General features: G+C 46.4%; 1 protein-coding gene and 1 long non-coding RNA gene across 2 annotated transcripts in view; one reads left to right on the top strand and one right to left on the bottom strand.

The window, feature by feature from the left end:
- Nucleotides 1-21738, bottom strand: part of hmcn2 (hemicentin 2) — a 43013-nt gene that overhangs the window by 10727 nt on the left and 10548 nt on the right. The window contains exons 14-57 of the mRNA XM_044026225.1: nt 21213-21326; nt 20960-21118; nt 20684-20878; nt 19824-19919; nt 19282-19409; nt 18106-18250; nt 17185-17297; nt 15530-15689; nt 15230-15389; nt 13056-13183; nt 12668-12916; nt 12071-12154; nt 10283-10474; nt 10066-10196; nt 9796-9940; nt 8922-9048; nt 8657-8814; nt 7720-7998; nt 7492-7634; nt 6645-6795; nt 6338-6556; nt 6149-6262; nt 5873-6060; nt 5684-5780; nt 5440-5601; nt 5240-5353; nt 4728-4924; nt 4390-4471; nt 4195-4326; nt 3968-4111; nt 3722-3881; nt 3159-3283; nt 2886-3069; nt 2695-2792; nt 2329-2607; nt 2041-2231; nt 1810-1891; nt 1555-1691; nt 1318-1459; nt 1084-1228; nt 871-995; nt 631-787; nt 420-541; nt 170-334 (exon numbers count right to left, since the gene is read on the bottom strand). Of these exons, the coding sequence (XP_043882160.1) occupies nt 170-334; nt 420-541; nt 631-787; nt 871-995; nt 1084-1228; nt 1318-1459; nt 1555-1691; nt 1810-1891; nt 2041-2231; nt 2329-2607; nt 2695-2792; nt 2886-3069; nt 3159-3283; nt 3722-3881; nt 3968-4111; nt 4195-4326; nt 4390-4471; nt 4728-4924; nt 5240-5353; nt 5440-5601; nt 5684-5780; nt 5873-6060; nt 6149-6262; nt 6338-6556; nt 6645-6795; nt 7492-7634; nt 7720-7998; nt 8657-8814; nt 8922-9048; nt 9796-9940; nt 10066-10196; nt 10283-10474; nt 12071-12154; nt 12668-12916; nt 13056-13183; nt 15230-15389; nt 15530-15689; nt 17185-17297; nt 18106-18250; nt 19282-19409; nt 19824-19919; nt 20684-20878; nt 20960-21118; nt 21213-21326 (6618 nt within the window). The remainder of the gene's footprint in view (nt 1-169; nt 335-419; nt 542-630; nt 788-870; nt 996-1083; nt 1229-1317; nt 1460-1554; nt 1692-1809; nt 1892-2040; nt 2232-2328; nt 2608-2694; nt 2793-2885; nt 3070-3158; nt 3284-3721; nt 3882-3967; nt 4112-4194; nt 4327-4389; nt 4472-4727; nt 4925-5239; nt 5354-5439; nt 5602-5683; nt 5781-5872; nt 6061-6148; nt 6263-6337; nt 6557-6644; nt 6796-7491; nt 7635-7719; nt 7999-8656; nt 8815-8921; nt 9049-9795; nt 9941-10065; nt 10197-10282; nt 10475-12070; nt 12155-12667; nt 12917-13055; nt 13184-15229; nt 15390-15529; nt 15690-17184; nt 17298-18105; nt 18251-19281; nt 19410-19823; nt 19920-20683; nt 20879-20959; nt 21119-21212; nt 21327-21738) is intronic.
- LOC122769590 lies at nt 12766-18171 on the top strand. Its single transcript, XR_006360450.1, has 3 exons — nt 12766-12850; nt 16182-16319; nt 18022-18171. It is a non-coding gene; the product is annotated as an uncharacterized LOC122769590 (long non-coding RNA).

Here is a 21738-nt window from a genome sequence, read left to right as displayed (position 1 = left end):
TCTAGCTGCGAAAGCAAACTTTGTGCTTCTTTTCCCGATATATTTAACGATATCTTTTGCATCACTTAGCCAAACAATGTCAAACTTGGCGCTGCACTTACTCGTGCGCAGAGCAAAACACCTGTCGAGTTTGAAATCAATTTCTCGGACCGAGAAATATGCGAATTACCTGTGGGAAGGACACGATAACTTCCTCCTCTGGAGCCCAGTTTGGTGCCACCCTTCGTCCAGGTAATGGTTGGCTGTGGACGTCCTTGTACTTGACAAGGCAACGCCACTGGAGACATTTTCACGGCTGTCACCGTCGTGACGTCGTCTTCAATAGTTGGTGGGACTAAAACAGGAAGTGGAACATTCATGAATTAGACCAGTGGAAATTCTTTTCTAGCTGCTCATTATTCAAAACTCCAAATCAGTACCTTGTACGATGACCTCGATGACCCTACGTTCTTCTCCAACAGCATTTATGGCAGTGCACTCAAAGTAACCTTCATCCTCGCTGGATGGCGTCAAAAGAACAAGGGATCCCGAGGAAAGAATCCTGTACAACGAGGTTTCAAATCAGTTTTAACATGTGCGTAAGTTTAGAATCATACACGCAGCGCATTCAAAGGGAGCCCAGTTAATAACCTGTAAGCTCCAGGCAGCTGACTGACATCAAGCGGTGTGCCGTTCCTCTTCCAGGACACTGTAGGTGGAGGTATACCTGTCGTCTCGCAGCTCAGCACTGCTCTAACCCCTGTGGTCATTGTCACATTGAACGGACCCGGACTGATCGAAGGACCCACTAACAAGAGACGGTTCAGGATCACGCGGTGTTTACAAAACTCTTATCATTTTACATCATTTTAACATAAATGCTACATTTACCAAACACTCGCAGATCAAGTGATCGGTGATCGGAGCCGGCCTGGTTGGACACCGTGCAGTAGTAGCGGCCAGCATCACTCAGTTGAACCCCACGTACACGCAGGGAGCCCTCTGATAACGTGTACCTGGAAACAGAAGCACAATTCAAAATGAATGAATAGAAACATGCACTGGAGCATGTATCAGGTGTCTGCATTCGATGTGACGGCGTACTTCTTGTTATCCACAGACACGGGGAAGCCGTCTTTCCTCCACGTGACTGCGGGCGAAGAGTCGCCGTCGACCTGACAAGGTAAAACTGCGTCCTGACCCACGTGGGTGGTCACCAGTGAGCTGCTCTCCTTTATCACAGGTGGTACTGGAGAAGGGAAAAAAAAGACATCGATGTCATTTTGACTTGGGGTTTAGCGCGTGTTGCCTGTTTCTGATTGTCGATCACTGACTCACGGAGAATCTCCACGTTGAACAACAGACTGGTGCTTCCGGCCATGTTGGTGACCACGCAGCTGTACTGGCCGCCGTCCTCCGGTCTGACCTCCTGTATCTCCAGGTACTGACCCCCTGCAAGTCTCTGAATATGACCTCCTGTCTGAATACAGAAAAGCAAGGACACAAAGTGTGTAAGAAGATTTTTTTTTTTTTATGTTCAATACCTGTTGTTGCTTTTTTTTTTTTTTTGCCTACCTGCAGTTTGGCCTGATCTTTGTACCACTCGATGTCTGGCAGAGGGTCGCTGTCGGCCAGGCACTCCATGGTCAGGTGTCCGCTAACTGGCACCGTCAACGTCCTCACGTCACCTGAGCCGAGGACGGTTGGGGGAACTAAAAAAAAAACACAAACATATTTAGACTAATCTTTTTTCTAAACAGGTTTTTCCTCCATGTGCGAGTAGAGGAGGGGGAGAGTGTGGAGGGCACAATGTAGAACAGTGCCTGTCACCTTGTACGCGGACCCAGTGGTTTTTTCCGTCCTCTCCGGCGAGGCTGCTGGCCAAGCAGGTGTACAAACCTGCATCCTCAACCTTTAAAGACACAACATTAATCAGTTGGAGTAGGTCTTGCGTAACTGTGCTGCATCTGCGCGGACGCAAACAAATTCTTCATTTTTGTTTTGCGCCCACAGCTGCAGGACTCTTGTTCGACAAACAAGTCTTTCCAGTTTGCCGTTCACCTGAACTTTGCTAATCCTGACAAAGTGTCCGTCCTGCTGGACAACGTCGGTCCCTTCTAAGGGGCGGCCGTCCTTCAGCCAGCTGAGGGCGGGAGGTGGAACGCCCACAGCTGAGCACTCCAGCTCCAGTGGACTGTCCATGGCTATCGTCAGCTCCTCTGGGGAGCTGGAGCCGGACATCTTCGGAGGCTCTGGTTTAGAGAGAAGACAGTTATTAGTCAGTCGTTCAAGGTGTTTACACTGTGACTTGGAGACAAAGTAAATATTAGGTTGTTGTTTGATTGTTACCAAGCACAGTGAGGTTAAAGCTCTTGGTGCTGCTTCCTGCCTGGTTGCTCGCGACGCAGCTGTAGAGGCCTGCGTCTGACGGCGCCACGTCGGGCAGCTGCAACCTCGTCTCCCTTCCGTCCAGCAGCAGGTTGCGGTGAAGGGACAGCGGCTGTCCGTCCTTCATCCACGTTAGCGTCGGAGGTGGAACGCCGCGCGCCTCGCAGGTTAACGTGACCAAGGATCCTTGGACAACCGTGACCGGCTCCACAGGTTCAACGTGATCCACACCTGGGGGAACTGTGGACCAGACATCTGTATAAAAATCATCAGATTCCAAACGCTACACGCGGTAAAAGATCAGTGGGTGGTCTGTTATGACTGCACCTTGGACCTGGACGTCATAGCTAAGCTCAGCAAGACCAGCTCGACTGCGTGCCACACACGTGTAAACTCCAGAATCGGACAGCTGCACAGGAGACAGCCTTTTTTTTTTTCACAAAGAAAGGAAACATCTAGAGTTACTTCACCCACAATTGAAACACTTCACTGTTTAGCTTCTGTTGTACCGAACTGACCTCAGCACCGAATCACCGGAGAGGAGGCGTGCGCGCGGGGAGAGGAGCAGGGGCCGTCCGTTCTTCAGCCAGCTGATCTGAGGCGCAGGGTTTCCTGTCGCCTTACACTCCAGAGTCACAGCGCTGTCCTGCGTGACCTGCACCTCTCGGGGCGCAGCGGTCTCTCCGGAGATGGTGGGCGGGACTGTGACACACCGAAACTCGGGTTAAAAGTGAGTCCCACAGACAGTCGAGCACTAACACAGATGCACTCCGATGCGAGTTCCAACCGACCGAGTACAAAGACGGTGTAGATTCTGCTTTCTTGTCCAGCCGGGCTGAAGGCCAGACAGGTGTATGTCCCAGAATCCTCGGCGCTCAGCCTCCGTAACGTCAGCGCGCCGCCATCCGGGGTCACACTGCGCGGTTACAAACACATTTATATCACTTAATGTAGTCAGCCAACATGGATCATGTGCCTACTCCACCTCTGACAGTCTCAAATTCTTTCCCATCACTATCATCACCGTCCTACGGTTTTCTCACAGTCTCTCTCACGCACACACACACACACACACACCTACAGAGATGTGTTTTCTCTGGCTGATGCCGCTGTAATGACCAAATAAGCTGCCGAACAGCTGTAAAACAGCTGCTCCCCCCGTGATGTAATTAGGAACTATAAACGACTCCATCTGTCCGTCCACACATCCCCCGTGTCAAGGGCTTTATCTTTCACACGGGTGATTAATACTGTCATTTCCTGAGAAGGCCGTTGATCGATTGACGCAGAGAAATTGATAGACCCCGTCAAATGGCATCGATCTGTGCGCTGGCGGTAACGGATAACGACTTACGAGATGTGGCGGCTGTCCGATCCCTCTAAAGTTACTCCGTCCTTCAGCCAGCTGACGCGGGGCGTGGGGATTCCAGATGCTCTGCACTGCAGGGTCAGCTCCTCTCCCATGGGCGCACTTACATCAGCTGAGTGGTCCGAGTCCAGGATGGTCGGCGATACTGCGTAGGACGAGGATATTCGGAGTTATTACCGTCCAGAACGATGAGCAACACTTCTACTCGTTTTTCCTCAAACAGCTGTTTACCCTGGACTGTGAGTGTGTAGTCTTTCTGCTTCTGACCCTCACTGTTCTTTGCCACACAGGTGTACGTGCCGGCATGAGACAGAGCCAGAGGCCCCAGCTCCAGTCGGTTCCCTCGAACAGACCACTGCCACTGCAGACTGCTCTCTGGATAACAAACACATGAATGAACGCAGGCAGCTCCTCATCCTCCTCATCCTCCTCATCCTCCGTTATTCACGGCTTCTTACCGATAGGTGTTCCGTCTTTAAGCCAGGTGATGCTGGGGACGGGGACTCCTGTGGCCTCACAGAGCAGAGCCACGTGGGAGCCGAGTGTGTAGTTCAGGGACTCCTGGACGGGCCCGGCTAGGACGGGTGGAACTGTGGAAATTTATTAGTGAGACGAAGACATTTGGAGACATCTTTTTCAAGAGGTTTACTCACCGTGAACGGTCACTTTGAACGTCCTGTCCACCTGTCCGGCCATGTTGGACACTTTGCAAGTGTAGGTGCCGCCATCTGTCATCTAGGAACCAAAGATTAGTGAATGGACACGTCTCTAAATCGCCTGTACAAAGCATTTTAGGACAGTGTGATGACACAGAGTGGGTTCAGGCTTGTTCTGATTCTGGCCTCCATCCTACATCCTGGACTGACTACATCATTTGACAGTGTCTGTACTTTTTAAGGTTTGATATGTTTGCAAATTCAAGTGCAACCCCCTTCAAAAGCTGCCCCCCAAACCTTAAACGTGTTCCTTCTTTCTTTTTATGTTTCCTCACCTGAACTCCTTCGATCTCCAGCTGGTGACGATTCACCTCCAGTCCGTTCCCCGGTGACAGTTGCAGCCCATTTTTATACCAAGTGACCTCGGGCTCGGGAACGCCACGGGCTTCGCAGCTCAGGGTGAGCGACGAGCCGAGCTGAGGCGTGACCAGGTCTGACTCGGTGTCAGGACGGGGCTTCAGGGTGGGCATCACTGTTGGTTTGCACATATGGAGAGAGTTTAATTTATGTGTCTGTGTGTGTGTGTGTATATATATATATATATATATATATATATATATATATATATATATATATATATATATATATATACATATATATACATATATATACATATATATATATACATATATATATATATATATATATATATATACATATATATATATATATATATATATACATATATATATATATATATATATATATATATATATATATATATATATATATATATATATATATATATATATATATATATATATATAGAGATGTGTTTTAATCTCACCATAAACACTGAGGAGAATGTTCTTCTGGTCTTGGCCTGCTGAGTTGCTGGCTGTGCACACATATTGCCCCGCGTCTTCCAGCTTGGCCCGTGTCAGCTGTAGCATCTGTCCCCCTAATATTTGAAAGAATGACGTGAAATGTATGCTCTGACGGGCTTTTATCCAGACAAGGGAAAATACTGTGTGGTTAAGAACTGACCTGGAAGAACGTGGATGCCGGTGTTGAACATATGGACCTGGCCATCTTTGGTCCAGGTGATCTCTGGAGGAGGATACGCTTGGACGTCGCACAGCAGAGACGCCATGTGGCCCTCGATGACGCTGACCTTCTCTTCCTTACTGCCGATCATTTTCGGAGGCACTGGAAGAGACGACGGAGGGAATGGAGGGCGGCATATACAGAGAACGCCTGTAAAGCCCTTTCTATTTTAAACTCTTCTCACCTTGCACGGTCAGACTAAACAGTTTCTCAACCGTTCCGATCTTGTTCTCAGCCACACACAAATACCCGGCCATGTCGGTGACCTGAACGCTGAGGAGCTGAAATGTAAGATTGGGGGTTTAATTCATCAAGGTGTACGTGTTTTAGTGTCACCGTGGCGGTGTTTGTCTACGAGTCGGCGATGAATAACCTGGAGTTGAGTCCCGTCCTCGCTGATGTGGTGCTGTGAGTCCGAGCGCACCGGCTGTCCGTCTCGCAGCCAGGAGACGCTTGGAGCCGGGTGTCCCGTCGCGTCGCAGTGGAGGACGACGGTGCTGTTGACCACCGCTCCCATTGCCTCCATAAACTCCTCCGATGCTCCTGTGATCACGGGAGGGACTGAGGACGTGAAAGAAAACGCAGCGCTTTAGACGTGACGATTCATTTCGTCCCCGTGTGAATTCTGCATGGGAATCTTCTCGGTTACCCAGAATCTCCAGCTCAAAGTGCATGTGGTCCTCCCCGGCCTCGTTGACGGCCTGACATGTATACTTCCCAGCATCTTCTCTCTGAACTCGCGTGATTTGTAGCGCCTGTCCACCTGCGAGGACAAATTTAAATATGAATATGAGGCCTCAATTACACGTTTATACACGGGGGGGGGGGTTCCCCTGACCTGGAAGTAGCACCACGCCATCCACAGACGTGAGTTCTCTTCCATCTTTGTACCAGCTGAGTTTTGGTGGGGGGATGGCGTTACTCTCACAGGACAGGCTGATGGGATGGCCGAGGATCACCTCCCGCTTCTCGACCATGTCCTCATTGTTATTGTCATCCTCGTGTCCCAGACCCCAGGCTGCTTCTCTGTTTGTCACTCGGTGGAAGACGGGAGGAACTGGGAAGATAAACCACACTTTGAGTCCGATTGTTTCCCAAAAAAAACACAAAAGTAATCAATATTGTCAACATTGAACGGAACACACCCTGAATGGTGACGTGAAAGTCTTTCTTGTCCTCCCCTGCAGAGTTGGTGACCACACAGGTGTACTGGCCCTCGTGTGACAGAAGGGCGTTGTCGATGTGGAGGAAATAGCCGCTCTCCTGGACGCCAGCGTGGGAGTTTCCCGTCACTGACTAAAGACGGAGAAGATTGATGTCGTATTTGCCCCAGGTGCTTAAACATCACGGTGTTAAATGTTCATAAAAAAAACTCAATCTAGAAAGAAAATAAGATAAAGCATCATATATACAACAATATATATTATAGTTAAATCTAAATATTAAATGTGAGCATGTTTTTTGTTATTTTAGGTAGTTATTAATGCGATAATGTATGTTTAAGTGTTTATTTCCTCTGCTAAGGTGGTTTTAATTTGTTATTTGAGTCCATAAACACAGACTGACTTCCTCAAGCTTTTATTTTGGTACTTCCGGTTACCGGCAGTGTGAATTTGCATATTAGCTAAATATTTAGTTTCACCCAAAAGATTTAGATTTAACATTTAGATTTAGATTTAGCATTTAGATTTAGATTTATATCTAGAATTTATATTTAGAATTTAGATTTAACATGTACATTTAGATTTAACATTAAGTTGTAACATTTAATATTTAGATTTAACTATTTATTACATTTAAAAGTTAACAAATATTGCTGTAAATGTGCTAAAAAGGTGACTTTCAAAAATTCACACCACTTTTCCAAACATCGCTTCACAAGCGCATAGTATAGCTTAAATGCACACTATGCAATGTATACCTGTAGGGGTCTGTCAATCAAAATATGAATCTTAACACAAATCTGCTTACAAACCATTCCCAAACACCAACCTGTCCGTCTTTAAACCAGTTAACCTTTGGCTCGGGGAAACCTTTCGCCAAGCAGGAGAGAGTTAAACTCCCGTTAACCCGCACTTTCTCCTCTTGACCAGCGAATGTCAAAGACGGCGAGTGACTCTCAATCTGCGGCGGAACTGATTTATAAAGGAGTAAAAACAGAAAATCATTCAAAGTTATGTCTCAGGCCTAAAATGTGATGACGGTGAAGACGTCGCTCACCCAGAACACTGACAGAGTAGTGCTTGGTGGCGGTGCCCGCAGGATTTGTGGCCCTGCAGGTGTAGAGGCCGTTGCTGTCTCCCTGTGCCGAGCCCAGCCGCAGTGCCTGCCCACCGCGGGTGTACGTCAGCTGGGGACTGGACACGATGGGCTGGTTGTCCTTCAGCCAGGTGATACTGGGTGCGGGCGAGCCCTCGACATCGCACGGCAGCACTGTGGGGAATCCTAGCACCACCGACACCTCGGAGGTCTCGTTGGGGCCTTTAATGGCCGGTGGAGCTGAGGAGGAAATGTTTGAAATGTCATGCATATCATGAATAAATCCACAGGAGACTGGGGTGTCTCAAACAGAAGGCAGTGTGCAATAATATAGACTATTTAAAAATCAGTAATTAACTCCTCCTTTTCGAAGTTTATCATCTGGATTGAAACAAATAACACATTTAGCATAATCTTAGAATACCAGAAATTAGAGACTGAGACAATTAACTCCACAAGAATATATTTAATTTTTACACTTTTTAATTGATTCTTTTCTTTGATTAATATTGAAAAAGTTGAATCGGTTTCCCAAACCTGCACTCACTCACTCTATGTCTTGTTATATCCACAAACTTAAATGATTCAGTTTCAATGATTCATTTGTTATATGGAGCAAATGTTATATGTTTTAATTATTAAAAAACACTCTAAAGTAAAACTAAAGTAGTTGATCATTGCAGCCATAGCTACTTCCCTCCTCCTTCATGGACTTTGCTTTTCAAACCGTAAAACTTAGATCATTTTATATTCAGTATATCAGTGATGCACGTTCCCACGAGCCAGTGCAAAGGGAATTTTATATGTGTAAAAAGAACTCCTGCTGTGGAAGCTTGGTCTCTGTAAATGAAATTTTACATGCAGTCGTTTGCTCACAGACCAGGAGAAAAGTACAGACCTTGCACTGTGAGTCTGAACTGGCGCATCTGAGTCCCTGCATCGTTGCTGGCCAGACACTGGTAAAGCCCCTGGTCCCTCAGTCTCACTGACTTCACCCTCAACACCTGGCCTTCCTCCAGGAACTCGACGTGGGGATCCCCGATACGAGACAGAACCCTGCAGATAAAAAAAAAAGGAATTGAAGATCAAATTACAACAACAACAACAACAACGACCCGTGGAGCCCACTGAACGCTACACTTAACAAACGGGGAGATGCTTACTCTCCATCACGGCTCCATTCCACCCTAGGCGGTGGCTGCCCACTAACTCTGCACTGAAACTCCACCTCCTGGCTCAGGACCACCGTCAACTCCTGGAGTCGGGACGTTCCTGAAATCACCGGAGGAGCTGAGTGGAGAAGAAGAGAAGGGCAGAAGAACATTTCAGGCTTTGCTTGTCCTAAATGACATGATGATCGATTTAAGTTCAGTATCGCTGCTGCAAGAGGAGAAAAAACATCTGGATAACAGCAGGAAATCAGTTAATCAATAATAAACATGTGAGCATTGACGTCAGTGGTTTGGCTCAATAGATTTTGGGTAGGTGACAAACTCAGAATGCACGTTACAATGAGCAGTACAATATAATCAGAAGCTCTAATGTGTCTAATGTGTTTAAACACAATTTAATACAAACATATTTGCTTTTATAACAGTAATAAGACATGCGGTTGTTATTATCACAGTAATTGTATTGCCTTCATCATTAAATTACAGTTGCATGTGATTACTGACTTAATTTTAGATTAATTTCTGTTTTTGATCGTCAGTTTATGTTGCATCATAAATATGTCATTATACCGAAGGGCATGTCGTGAAATATCCTTTTGAATATCTTTATTACGACATCCTGATAGAATATTGTGATGTCATTTTTGGCTCATATTACCCACACACTAGTGAACAGTTGTGTTTCCCCCTTCTTGACCCCTCAGGTCATTTGAATGTGACACCCCAGCTCTAGACTGTCATTCCAGGACATTTTAAGTGCGTTGATAACAAGAAAAGTATCCCTTTTAAATGTGTAATACCTGTGGTAATCCGTCTTACTCTCGTCTCCTGAACATCAGACAGAAAGTTCTGTGTGCGAGCTCACCTTGCACCACGATGTTGTACTCTCTTCTGGCCTCTCCCGCCGAGTTCTCAGCCGTGCAGGCAAACTGTCCTGAATGATCCGGCTGGACTCTGTAGATTCTGAGAAGCCTGTTTGCATTCTGCAGATAAACGCCCGGACTTTTCACCTAGACATGCACACATCAGTTCAGTGCGTTGTAATTACAACCATAGCCACTTGGTGGCATGATGTAGCTGGATATCAACAGGATATATACTGTACAGGATTACTGTAAATGTGAATTCAGCTCACAGGATGACCGTCTTTAGTCCAGGTGATCGTCGGGGAGGGGATCCCAAAAGCGTCACAGCCCAGAGTGAGAGGCTGCTTCAGGGTGACTGTGAGGTTCAGTGGCTGGTTGTCATCTTGGATCTCTGGGGGAACTGAAATGACACGAGAGAAGGGAGGATGAGTTCTGTTGTTCTGCTTCACCGCACTGTGCCGCGCCAACACAACCGAGCATTCTCACCGTTCACTTTCAGCCTCGTCTTCCTCTCCACGGTGCCCGCCTCGTTGGTTGCCATGCACTTGAAGTCCCCGCTGTGGCTGGCAGATGCTGTGCTAATTACAAGCGCTCCATCCCTGGCCATGGAGAACTCCGATTGTTCCGCGTGTATCTCCAGGCCATTCTTGAACCAGCGCACTTTGGGGCGAGGTGAACCTGCAGGAACCCGGGGACAGTACCCAGAAATGGGTCCGAGTGAGTTTTTAAGGAGTTTTATCGATCACATCTGACAGAAAAGTTACTTCCATCTCTCAGCTTCCCTCCAGGACAATTTAATGGCAGACAGCCCAGAATAGAAAAAAAAGCCAGCTCCACATTTATCTGTTGGACAGCGGGACAGCAGGGGAGGCCATGCCAAAATGGTTAGAGTCCTTGTAGCCCGCAAGCACAAGATTTCAAGGTCGGAGTCGCATAAAAAAGTAATACACAGTATGTTGGGGATATGTTGAACGTAAGATTTAAAGTGCGATCGTCAAGATTTATTGAAGTGAGAGTCTTGAACGGTGAGAAGTGGCTGAACAAGCAGTTCAAAGGCACTGAGCCTGTGCATTTACTGGGTGGAAATGGTCCAGAAGAGTTACAGTGGAATGAGGGGGGGGGCAAGGTGTGGGTGGCAGCGCAAGGACAAAGAAAAACAGGCTGTAATTAAAGAGCACAACAGTCCACGACTGTGTCTGTTTGCAGAGGTGTTGCATACTTAAACACCGAGGACGAGGTAGGGACGTTAAAAACCGACAAACACTAACCACAAGAATGCAGAAAACCATGATCTCATTGCAGGTAGGTAATGGATACAGATGATCTGATGAGGCTGCGCACAGTGCTCATTAGCAGGGGCACAAAAGTGGGAGGTGATCGCTTCCTCGCGTGGGTTTCTCGAATAATGACCTCTTACAAATGCGCCGCGGTGTTGGTGAATTAATATCATTCTGGCAGCTTTAACTGCGCTTTTTCTCCCACATACAGCTGAATGACAGGGGGTCTCTGGTGTCACTAGTGCCGAGCTGTGGTGTGTGTGACCTCTTCTGAGGTCTGCTACAGGCTGCTATGACGTGGCTGGAAAGAGGGGAGGGCTTGTGTGGCTTCATTCCTCCACTTCCTGTGCTTCATGGTACCTCAGACATCTCTGTCCTTTATCTGCAGCAGCAGCAGCAGCAGCAGCAGCAGCCTGTAATTAGGATTCCTCTCCCAGCAGGCCCTGACACACAGGAAAGCAGATGTGGCTCACGGAGGCAGCAGGCAGACCGATGTTCCAGCTGTTAAGACACCGTCTTCCCCCTTATTTGGGGATTCGGGCTTGTTACCATGGCAAAGCCCCACACAAACATTACCTGTGTGCATGGGTTCTTTGTGTAAGTATCAATCAGTGCATGTGCAAACATACACAAACACTTAACTGTGTTTTGGTAAAACAGCATGTTCTCAACATCCCTCCAGGACGCTATGCCACCCTGTTTGCACAGAGATGTTAAAGTAGACAACAGCGTGTCTCTGGGTGCTAAGATCAAAAAAGATCAAAAAAAAAAAAAAAGGCAGCACCTTTGAAGATGGCAAGAATGTTTCTTCCCCGTTCAAGGTCTACAGTAACAGCGAAAACATTCCTTTGATGGTGCATAAATACAGGCCACATATCTGCCTTGCAGTCAAAGTGAAAGTTTGTCATAGAAACTTACAGATAAAACCTCACACTCATTCTGTTTTCGAACACAAGATGTTGTCCGAGGTTGACTCGTGTCCAAAATCGTCTCCTACCTTCAGCGGGACAGGGGATGATGACCTTGCTGTTCGCTACTTTCTCCATGACGGCATCTCCAGGCTCGGCAAAGAATGGGGCCTCTGTGAGGAGATAAAGACGTTAAAGTGCCGATTCAAAGTGTAAACGCAGTTGATATAAATTAAATAAACATTTCAGTGTCGGTAAGAAATCTAGGTTTGTGAGGAGAGACCTTCCCGTGAAAAAAAAAGTATGCCATTATACAATCAGTATATGCATGTAAAGCCAGACAGGCAGTAAGTAATTAATAAAGATAATTACAGGAGGCATACAATTATTGGATTGTAAAGATTTCAAAATGATGAAAAGGTAAAGAATCAGCGGCAGATGAAGAAGCGTAAAGAGCTTTGTAAGTCTGAAGTATCAATTAAATGGGTTAATGTATGACATAAACAGAAATGGACCAAGAATGGAGCCCTGCAGAATCCCAAATTTTTGCTAGTTTGTGGTGCACTACAGCAGTTGGCATCCGTAGTGTTGCATTACTTCTTTCCTTTGCCTGTTCTCCTTCTTCTAAATAAGAATAATATTCCCTGTTTTTGCTTTTTCTTTAAAGGAAAACCGTGGATATTCACCAAGAATTTCCAGCTCGATCTCCAGCGTCTCCTGTCCGGCGCTGTTCTTGGCCACACACTGGTAGGTGCCCCGGTCGTCGACGTTGACCTGCTGGATCCTGAGGGGCGTGGCGGCGACCCCGACAGGAAGTCCATTATGAAACCAAGTGACCTCCGGGCTCGGCTCCCCCTGGACCACACAAGGTAGAGTCACTGTCTGGCCAACCAGGGCCTTCAGGAGGGAGGGTGCTGGCTGAATCCTGGGTTTAGCTGAGGACAGAAAACAAATGTGAAAACATCCCTCACCACATCTGTAACGTGCTTATCTCAGATACTAAACACATGATCGCGGTGATGCAGAATCGAGCAACGTTAACCTTTTGAAGACTGCCGTTTGGAGAGGGTTTACCTTGAATGTGTAGCTTGTAGCTGACGGACACGTTGCCTGCCGGGTTTTCGGCCGTGCAGGTGTACAGTTTACTGTCAATCAGGCGCACGTCGGTGATCTTCAGAGAGCCTGAGGGCAGAACCGTGAACCTGAGGGGGAGGGGTTAGGGGTCACACAGTGGATGAGTAACTGAAGTACAGCTGCTGTGTTCCTGTTCTGGAACGTCTTTCCCCCCAGTGTCCTACTTACAGTAGAGATCTGTATGATTGTGTATAAAGAGTCAAATATATACAGAGACAGCCCGTTGTTTATGGAATTATCCAGAAAATACTAATCACTAATGGACATTTACTTAACTGTTGTGAAACTGAAGGTCTTTCAACTAAATGCAGGTTGTATTTCAGTTCCTATTTCTAGCTGATGATGAGTTTCTGAAAATTTTTCCTGTGAACAGAATTTTCCAGGACGGCGCTGCTGCATGGGCTCGTTAATTTAAAGTAAGTGGTTCGCGGACACATGAAATGACATGATTTGTCAAAAGAACGGGAAACGAGCGGCCCGTTGTGTTTTATGACGCGATTACGGGAGTTTTATATTCCATTTGATTGGTTTAAAGCAACGTAGATTGGCGATTCTGTCGATTCTGTTATGTTAACAGAAGTAGAGCCTGGACCTCAGCCACGGCCTTCAAATCTCCCCAGTTTCTACTTTCTCAATGACTATTATCGGCGGTAATTACAGCGCAAAGGGTCGTCAGCGTTTGACCCCGTGACGTCACCATGGAATGAGGTCATGGGCTCACAAAAATCAATGCATTCCACCCTGTTGGGAACCATGATATTAGCAGAAACTACCGGTGTTTTATCACTCAGGGGTCAGGAACTACAAATCATTTGGAAATCAAAAGGTTGACGGCAGTTAAATGTAGGTCAGAAAATTTCAAAGGTAACCCGAGCTACGCGCGAGGTTATCCAGCTCCATCGATGCATCACGTACGAATATAAACACACAACTCTGCGATTCCTCGGATAAGCGCGTGTCTGCTAAGTAACTGAATTCTAACAATGTTTGTGTAAGTGGGAATGAGTCGGGGAGCACAAAGGGCTCTCTCTCTCTCTCTTTCAGCAGCACATATGGTGCAGCGGCGCTCCCCCACTTCCTTAAACAGTCTTGTCTCGGGGCGAGGCAGCGTCGTTTAACGCCGGAACTCAACGACTGCGCCGATCCTCCGCGGTACCACGGCGACGACTGACACAAGCACACGGAACGTAAACCCCGCCCCCCACCCCCCTCACTCCTCACATTGGTGTCAAGTCATCTGTGTACACAGTCTGACGAATGGGTCCCATCAGGGTGAGGTCAAGAATCAACTCCTCATTGACCCAACGAAATCTTACCACCCACTGATTCCAGTTATTTCAACAGCCCTTTACCCCCCCCCGGTCATTTCCTCTGACCCACAGAGTGTAGCTGGAGAGCAGCAGCGTCCCTGCTTCCGCCCATCCTGCACATATGCAAAGCTCAGACTGTTGTGGGGGTTGTTCACAGAGATGTGTTGTTCTCATCAGACAGGACGAGTAAAGAGTCAGCATGTTGTTTTACTGCTGACGCACCCCAGGGAACGTGAACATCGCGCAGACACAAGGCTTGTATCTCTTCCTCTGTCACTGCCTTTTCCTCCCCTCTTCCTGGCAACCCCCCCCACCCCCCGCCACACTCCAACCCCAGCTTCTCCTTTTCTCTGCCTCCACACAAGGATTACTGTATCAGAGTCACCAGAGCTTTAATGTTTTTAAACCTCCCTCAGCCTCACTTCTATCTCCCCAAATCTGTCCTCCTGTCTGGTGTCTGCTCCGGCGAGTGTGTCTGTCATCCATCCTGCTCTGCACCTCCATCCAGCCAGCCCGTCTGCACCCACAGTGACCGCACATGAAAGCTGGGAATCAGTGAACCACGGGGGGAGCCAGATGTTCCTCCCGAGCTCAGCGCGCACACAGGGCCATCTCTGCCAAAGTGCCCTTCGCAAAAGCATCACCAAACAAACCCCAGACATTAGCAGGGGCCCTAACTGGCAGCCAGCTGTGGCTCCAGTCTTGTAAACGCTGAGTCAGACGTGAGCTCAGGCACAGTGAGAGTCCGTTGTTAGCTCATTTTACTGCGTCATTGTCGGGAGTGAGGTAAGGGCTTCCTCTTACCCAGCTGTGACGGGGGGGATGGGATGCCCGTTTCTGCTCCACGTCACCAGTGGAGACGGACTCCCCTGGGCCTCACATGAGAGAACAACCTCCGTTCCCACCTCTGCCGTCATCTTCACCGTTTGGTCATGGCCACTCACACCCGCTATCTTGGGCAGGGCTAGGGAAGAGGGAAGCAAGTTGTGAGAAACCCACCGAGGCTATTAAAAGTATCAGGAAATGTTTGACTCCGGAGGTCACCTGTAAACAGAGGCCAGACGCCGTTACATAAACTGTCGTCCAGATGTTTAATGTACTCACTGTTGACGCTGAGCTGGATCTCTCGGCTGGCGTAGCCCACAGGACTGGTCGCCGTGCAGATGTAGATGCCTGCATCGTCAGTGGTGGGGTGGGGGATGCGGAGGTGTCCATCGGGGTCCGACTGCACAGAGGAGCGCTCCCTGTGGAGAGGCTGCCTGCCCTGGAGCAGCAGCAGCAGCACACACGACCAGATACAAAATAAAACCGAGTTCAGTTTGGAGTTCTACAGCCTGACCTTTTAATGCATCGATGTTACATGCACAAAAGAATGAAAGCCGCTGCCGCTTTAAACAGAGAATAGCTTTCACAGATTCACTTTTCTCTGTCAGGGAAATACATTTACTCCACTCCAGACAACCTCGATGAAAGGTTTGGGAAAAGCAAGAAAGAAAAAAAGATCTGCCTCAGTCGGCCATGAAATATGAATGAGCACAATGACTTCTCTCAGGAACACAATGTAATGTTTTAGGGTGGTTACTATGGTATGCTTTTCATCCGCAGCGCTGCTTTTAATGACGACAATACCGACATTCACCCTGTGTAAATGACTGTTTGAGTTAACGTCATGTGATCTAAAGGCCTGACTGAATATATCTTTTCAGATTTTCATCTCATGACACACTCCTTTTTCTTTCTTCTCTTTTTTTCACAGGGTGCTGAAAGAAAGATGTTCAACAGATTTATAAGGCATCATAAACCATAGTGTGATTTCTCACCGTCGGCAGCAATATGGTTACGTCGCCATGGTTACAGCCTTCCTTCTCACATTAATCACGTCTTCATTGCGACTGTAAGTGTTTGTGGTGTTTTCTTTCTTTTTTTTTACCTCATCAGAGAAACATAAGACCAGAGAGAGAAACGCTGCCAATAATATGTAAATAAAATGTAGTGATTCACAAGGAAATGGAACCAAATCATAATTGATTGTTATTAATAGGATTTCACCCTTCAAATAATGTGATTTTGATGGTAACGAGGTTGAATGCCACACAAAGAGTCTTTTAGAGTCTCACTGAAAAGGACAACTCTCCGTCCTCCTTACGACCTCACTCTTGTTTCAGGGAACCCGAGGTTAATCGTTGACCTAAAGTTCTCTTTCCTCGGAGGGATGAGTTCCCAGCTGTCTCAATTTTAATCAGTGTCAGCACAGACCCAAAATAATAATAAAAAACCACCTATACGAAGAAACACAGGGAGTCATGTGGAGCTAAAAAGGCTTAATCAGCATTGTGTGAACTCATCCGACAAAGGTTTGAATGCAGCAGACGTTCGCTCACATTTAAAAGCAACACACTAAAGCTTTTAAGTAGTTATTCCTCGGAGGACGCATTATTATTACATGAGAATGAATAACATTGTCTTTGCCATTATTATCATCATTATTGTTATTCTCAGGGCGATTACTTTAATCGCTCACTGACGAATGCTTTGGCTCAAGGACTGGACATTGTTCTCAGCCTTTGTGCGTTACAGATGCCGTCGTTTCCGCAAATATTTATACGCTAAAACGTTGAAAAACGATAAATTTCAAGCACCTGCTGCCAAACGTTGCTTTCCAGATGATGTCGTTGGGAATTAGAAGCAGCCAATTAGCCGTGCGCAAGCGTAGCCAAAAATAAGATCATTTAAAATCATTAAAGAGACTGACAACGTACCTTGGACCAGGCAACTTTTGGCTTTGGAATGCCAGTGGCCTCACAAGACAGCGTGGTGTCTACGCCTTCGTTGGCGATGTAGTGGTACGGACCGGCGTTGATCTCGGGGGGCACTGTTGGTCACAAAGCAGAAGCAGGCTCACAGCATTAACGCCCGGCCTCAGGCAGCCGGCAGCGTCGGCGCTTCAGGCATTTTCTTCATTTCAAACCTGACCATAATCTGGGCCCGTCTGTCATTACGAGCCTATGAACAAAAATCACCCTTTCATCAAGTCCTCGCAGTAAATGAACCCTCTCACTATGATGACAGCAGGTGGTCAACTCCGTGACGGATTGTTTTTCATGAGTCAGCACCTAGCCGTTCATACCTGAAGTCCCAAACCTGCCAGTGTCTGTAGAAAGTGTACTGAGACGTATATCATTTCTTGCTGAGAGTTAAATGAGATTTTTTCTTTTCTAAAAGTGCAGTTACATAATGAGAGAAAAACAGCTTTGGCATGTGTGCAGCAACAGCTGTGCGCGGCTGCCTGTCTTTACCTAAACTGTTTTGACCCTTGAGCTTACGGCCAGCGACTGCTGAGCACTGTTGCAACCGAAAGATGGACGGACATTATGTTAATGATGCTGTGTTTCTGAATTTCTACAACAGAAGATAATAAATTGGCCGCATATCAAGACCAGAGGAAATAGATTGACCTTGCAGCATCTGTGAAGCATTTATGGGTTTATTTTCCCCGACTCAAAATGTAAACATAAGTAAACAAAGGACGCTTTTTCCATTGAGCTATGTAACAGAATGATTTCTTGACCTCGTCATTAACTTTGTGATTATCGCAGCCTTTATCCTCGTGCTTGTGTGAGGCACTGATGTTCTCATCTGACTCTTTGGAGGGAGAAGAAGAAGCAGCGAAGCTGTCTTACCGTGGACCTCCAGGGTGACTGTGATGTTCATAGAGCCGGCTACATTCACCGCAGTGCACACGTACATCCCAGAATCATCTGGGCTTGTTCTTTCAATGTACAAACTGCCGTCACTCCTCAAGAACATCCTCCCGTTGAGCTGAACCTGTGGAGAAGAAAAACGATTATCTGTATCATACCAGTATGTATGTATTTGTAACTAATTAATTTAGCTTTGTATTTCTAGAATAAGGGTAGTGTTTGTGAAAATTTGTGCTTCTCAACCTCAGTTTCCCCTGAGTTGAGAAATATCTTCATTCTTTTCTTTGTTCTTTGTTCTTTGTACCTTTGCATCTTTGCTAAGTGTTAGCAATCTTTGCTAACAGTTATGCTAACAGGACCAAGTGTCACTGGTGGGCACGTAACAAAAGAATGTAAACAGTGTCCGCCATCTTTGCTAACAGTTATGCTAACAGGACCAATTGTCACTGGTGGGCGTAAAAGAATGTAAACAGTGTCCATCTTTGCTAACAGTTATGCTAACAGGACCAAGTGTCACTGGTGGGCACATAGCAAAAGAATGTAAACAGTGTCCCATCTTTGCTAACAGTTATGCTAACAGGACCAAATGTCACTGGTGGGCGAAAAAGAATGTAACAGTGTCCGTGCTAACGGCCCGTATGCTAACAGGACCAAAGTAACAAAGAATGTAAACAGTGTGCCATCTTTGCTAACAGTTATGCTAACAGGACCAAGTGTCACTGGTGGGCACATAGCAAAAGAATGTAAACAGTGTCCGCCATCTTTGCTAACAGTTATGCTAACAGGACCAAATGTCACTGGTGGGCACGTAACAAAAGAATGTAAACAGTGTCCGCCATCTTTGCTAACCAGGACCAATGTCACTGGTGGGCATAACAAAGAATGTAAAATCTAACAGTTATGCTAACAGGACCAAGTGTCACTGGTGGGCACTTAACAAAAGAATGTAAACAGTGTCCGCCATCTTTGCTAACAGTTATGCTAACAGGACCAAGTGTCACTGGTGGGCACGTAACAAAAAAAATGAAGATATTTCTCGACTCAGGGGAAACTGAGGTTGGGAAGCACAGTTTTTCAAAAATACTAGCCCTATGCTAGTAATACAAAGCTAACTGAAAATTGGTGAAGCATTCCTTTAAGTAATAATTGTCTCACGGGTTTTCCATTTTGGGACCAGTGTCTTTCTGGGAGGGGAATTCCGTCCAGCAGCATGCAGGGAAGACTGACGGACTGACCGACACCTGTGCTAATGATTGGGGCGCCGTGGGCCAAGACCGGTGGTTCTGCAGGGAAAGCAAGTACAAAGTCACATAAGTACATTATGTATATTGCATGTATACTTTAACTGAATACCAATCAGCCATAACCGTAACATTAAAAAAAGTTATTTTGTTTTAATCTTGTATATCAACATTTGTTCGTGTTTACATATATATGAATATATAAACTGTTTATATGGAGCTACAGTTCATCACATGTGCAAAGCAACTTAGAATTATTACATGAAATGCAAATGCATAGTGTTGTAATTATCAGTATCACATAGTAACCTCATTGAACATGGTCTTATAGGTTATGTAGATATAGTTCAGAGTAACAGGATACAAAGGCGATGTTGTCATTTGTATAATTGTTGACATACAATTTAACTGTTTTTTAAAAGGTTTTTTTGGTCAAGATGCGAGAATCAAACGTACCCAATCCAGTGACACTAACTCTGGCCTCGGTTGTGCTGGTTCCAAACTGGTTCGTAGCTGCGCAGATGTACAGCCCTTCATCGTCCAGCCAAACACCTGCAGTCACAAACACGGCGGCACATCACACACTGTGCACATCAGAGAAAAGGCAGCGTCTCACACACTCTCTGACAAAACAGTTTGTCTCCAGAAATCCACGCTAATAGCAGTTAAGTCCTCGACTCAATTGTAAGTGGCATTATTGGCTCGACTGAGCTATAATTAGGAGTTAAAAATAGAAAATAAAGGGATTCATGGGTTTGGCTCAGCTGCACGCCTCGCTGACACACATGTCCCCACTCAGTGATTTCCCTGCAGATCAGATGTTAGAAGATCTGTGTATGATTCAGCTCTTATGTTCACATAGTCAGGCAGATGTTTGCATAGGCAAAGGCGAGTCGTTATGCAGTGAAGTGAAATCAGGCTAGTCCAATCCATGTTCTAATATAATGACAGGTGCTGCAGATTAATCTAATTTGGTCAGACAGCCGCCCCGACTGGAAGCACTGACAGAAGCAGTGCATGCAGCTATGTCCGTTAGTCTGTAATATAATATTATGCACTGTATAAACATTTAGTCTCAGGAGCACGGAGAGGATAAGGTTCAGCAGTCAGGATTAGTTAGACATTGCAGAAGTCCCTTGTTCCTGATAAGATTACCATCTCAAAATGAAGGACAAATGGACGACAACCAGCTCTTGAATAACGATTAATATCAGTCCTTCACAAGGAGGAAGCAGTGCTTTTTTTGCAGGGTGGATATTTAATGTTTTTGCAGAAGGAACCCCTTTGTTGTGACATTTATTTCACGGATTACTCACTCTGGATTAAAAGGTGGCCGTTCTCCAGCTGCTTTGTTCTACTGTGACCACTTGTCCTTGTAAGAATCTGTCTGCCGTCCTGCCTGCGCCAGGACACTGTCGGCTGCGGGAAACCTCGGGCAACACAGGGGAGGGTGACGTTCTCCCCAACATTAGCCGCCACGTCAACCGGTTCCTCAGAGAACAATGGGCTCGCTGTGAAGGGGAACATTTATAGGAGATGAATTTTCCTTTGTGTATATTCAAGCAAAAAAATAAGCTTTGGCGTGGTCTCACCTCCAACCTGCAGAGTGACTGTACCAGCAGATGTTCCAGCAGAGCTGCTGGCCACACATCTGTACTGACCGGCGTCCACCTCCTGAATCCCTCGGATGTGCAAGGTCCCGTGGTGAACATCCTGTTCAACGAAAGGAGCCGAGCCCACCTCGAGCTCGCCTGAAAACGCAGACAAAACAAACCCACATTTCCTCGAGCATGTTCATTCCCACAGTCCCTGTTAACGTACACACTCTCTTTGACCCGAACTTACCTTTGAACCAGTGGATCAGGGGAGGGGGAACGCCTGAGGCTTGGCACTCTAGAGTCGCGTCACCGCCGACAGAAACAAGCACAACCTGCTGTGACACCGTTATCCTTGGCAACTCTGGTGATAAATAAATGAAAGGTTAAGATAAACTTAGTCAGAATTCCTATTTTATAACATGGAAATCTACCAGCTTTTCATGCAGTGCAGCTATATGTCGATATATCACAAATGACATGTGGACTTGAACGAGCAAACATTGAAACTATGATTACAATACAGGCTCTCTGTGTAAATGGAGGATATATGCTTTTGGAGGAGGCAGAGAGCAGGGATTTTCTATTCCACAAGGCTCTCGCTGTCTTGACAGATTGACGTTGTTAAAAATGACACTCAAATGTGTGCATTTAATACCAGTGCACCCCAGGAAGAAGGCTGCCATAGTGCATCAGTGTTTAAAGTTTCTGTCAACCACAAACTGACAGCTCTGACTGAAAATTCAGGCTTACAGTTGTCAGTGCTCACAAAGCAC

This window comes from Solea senegalensis, linkage group LG5 (genome assembly GCF_019176455.1).
Source record: "Solea senegalensis isolate Sse05_10M linkage group LG5, IFAPA_SoseM_1, whole genome shotgun sequence".
NCBI lineage: Eukaryota > Metazoa > Chordata > Actinopteri > Pleuronectiformes > Soleidae > Solea > Solea senegalensis.
The sequence above is the reverse complement of the archived record's forward strand: the minus strand, read 5'-3'. Positions and strand labels throughout refer to the sequence as shown.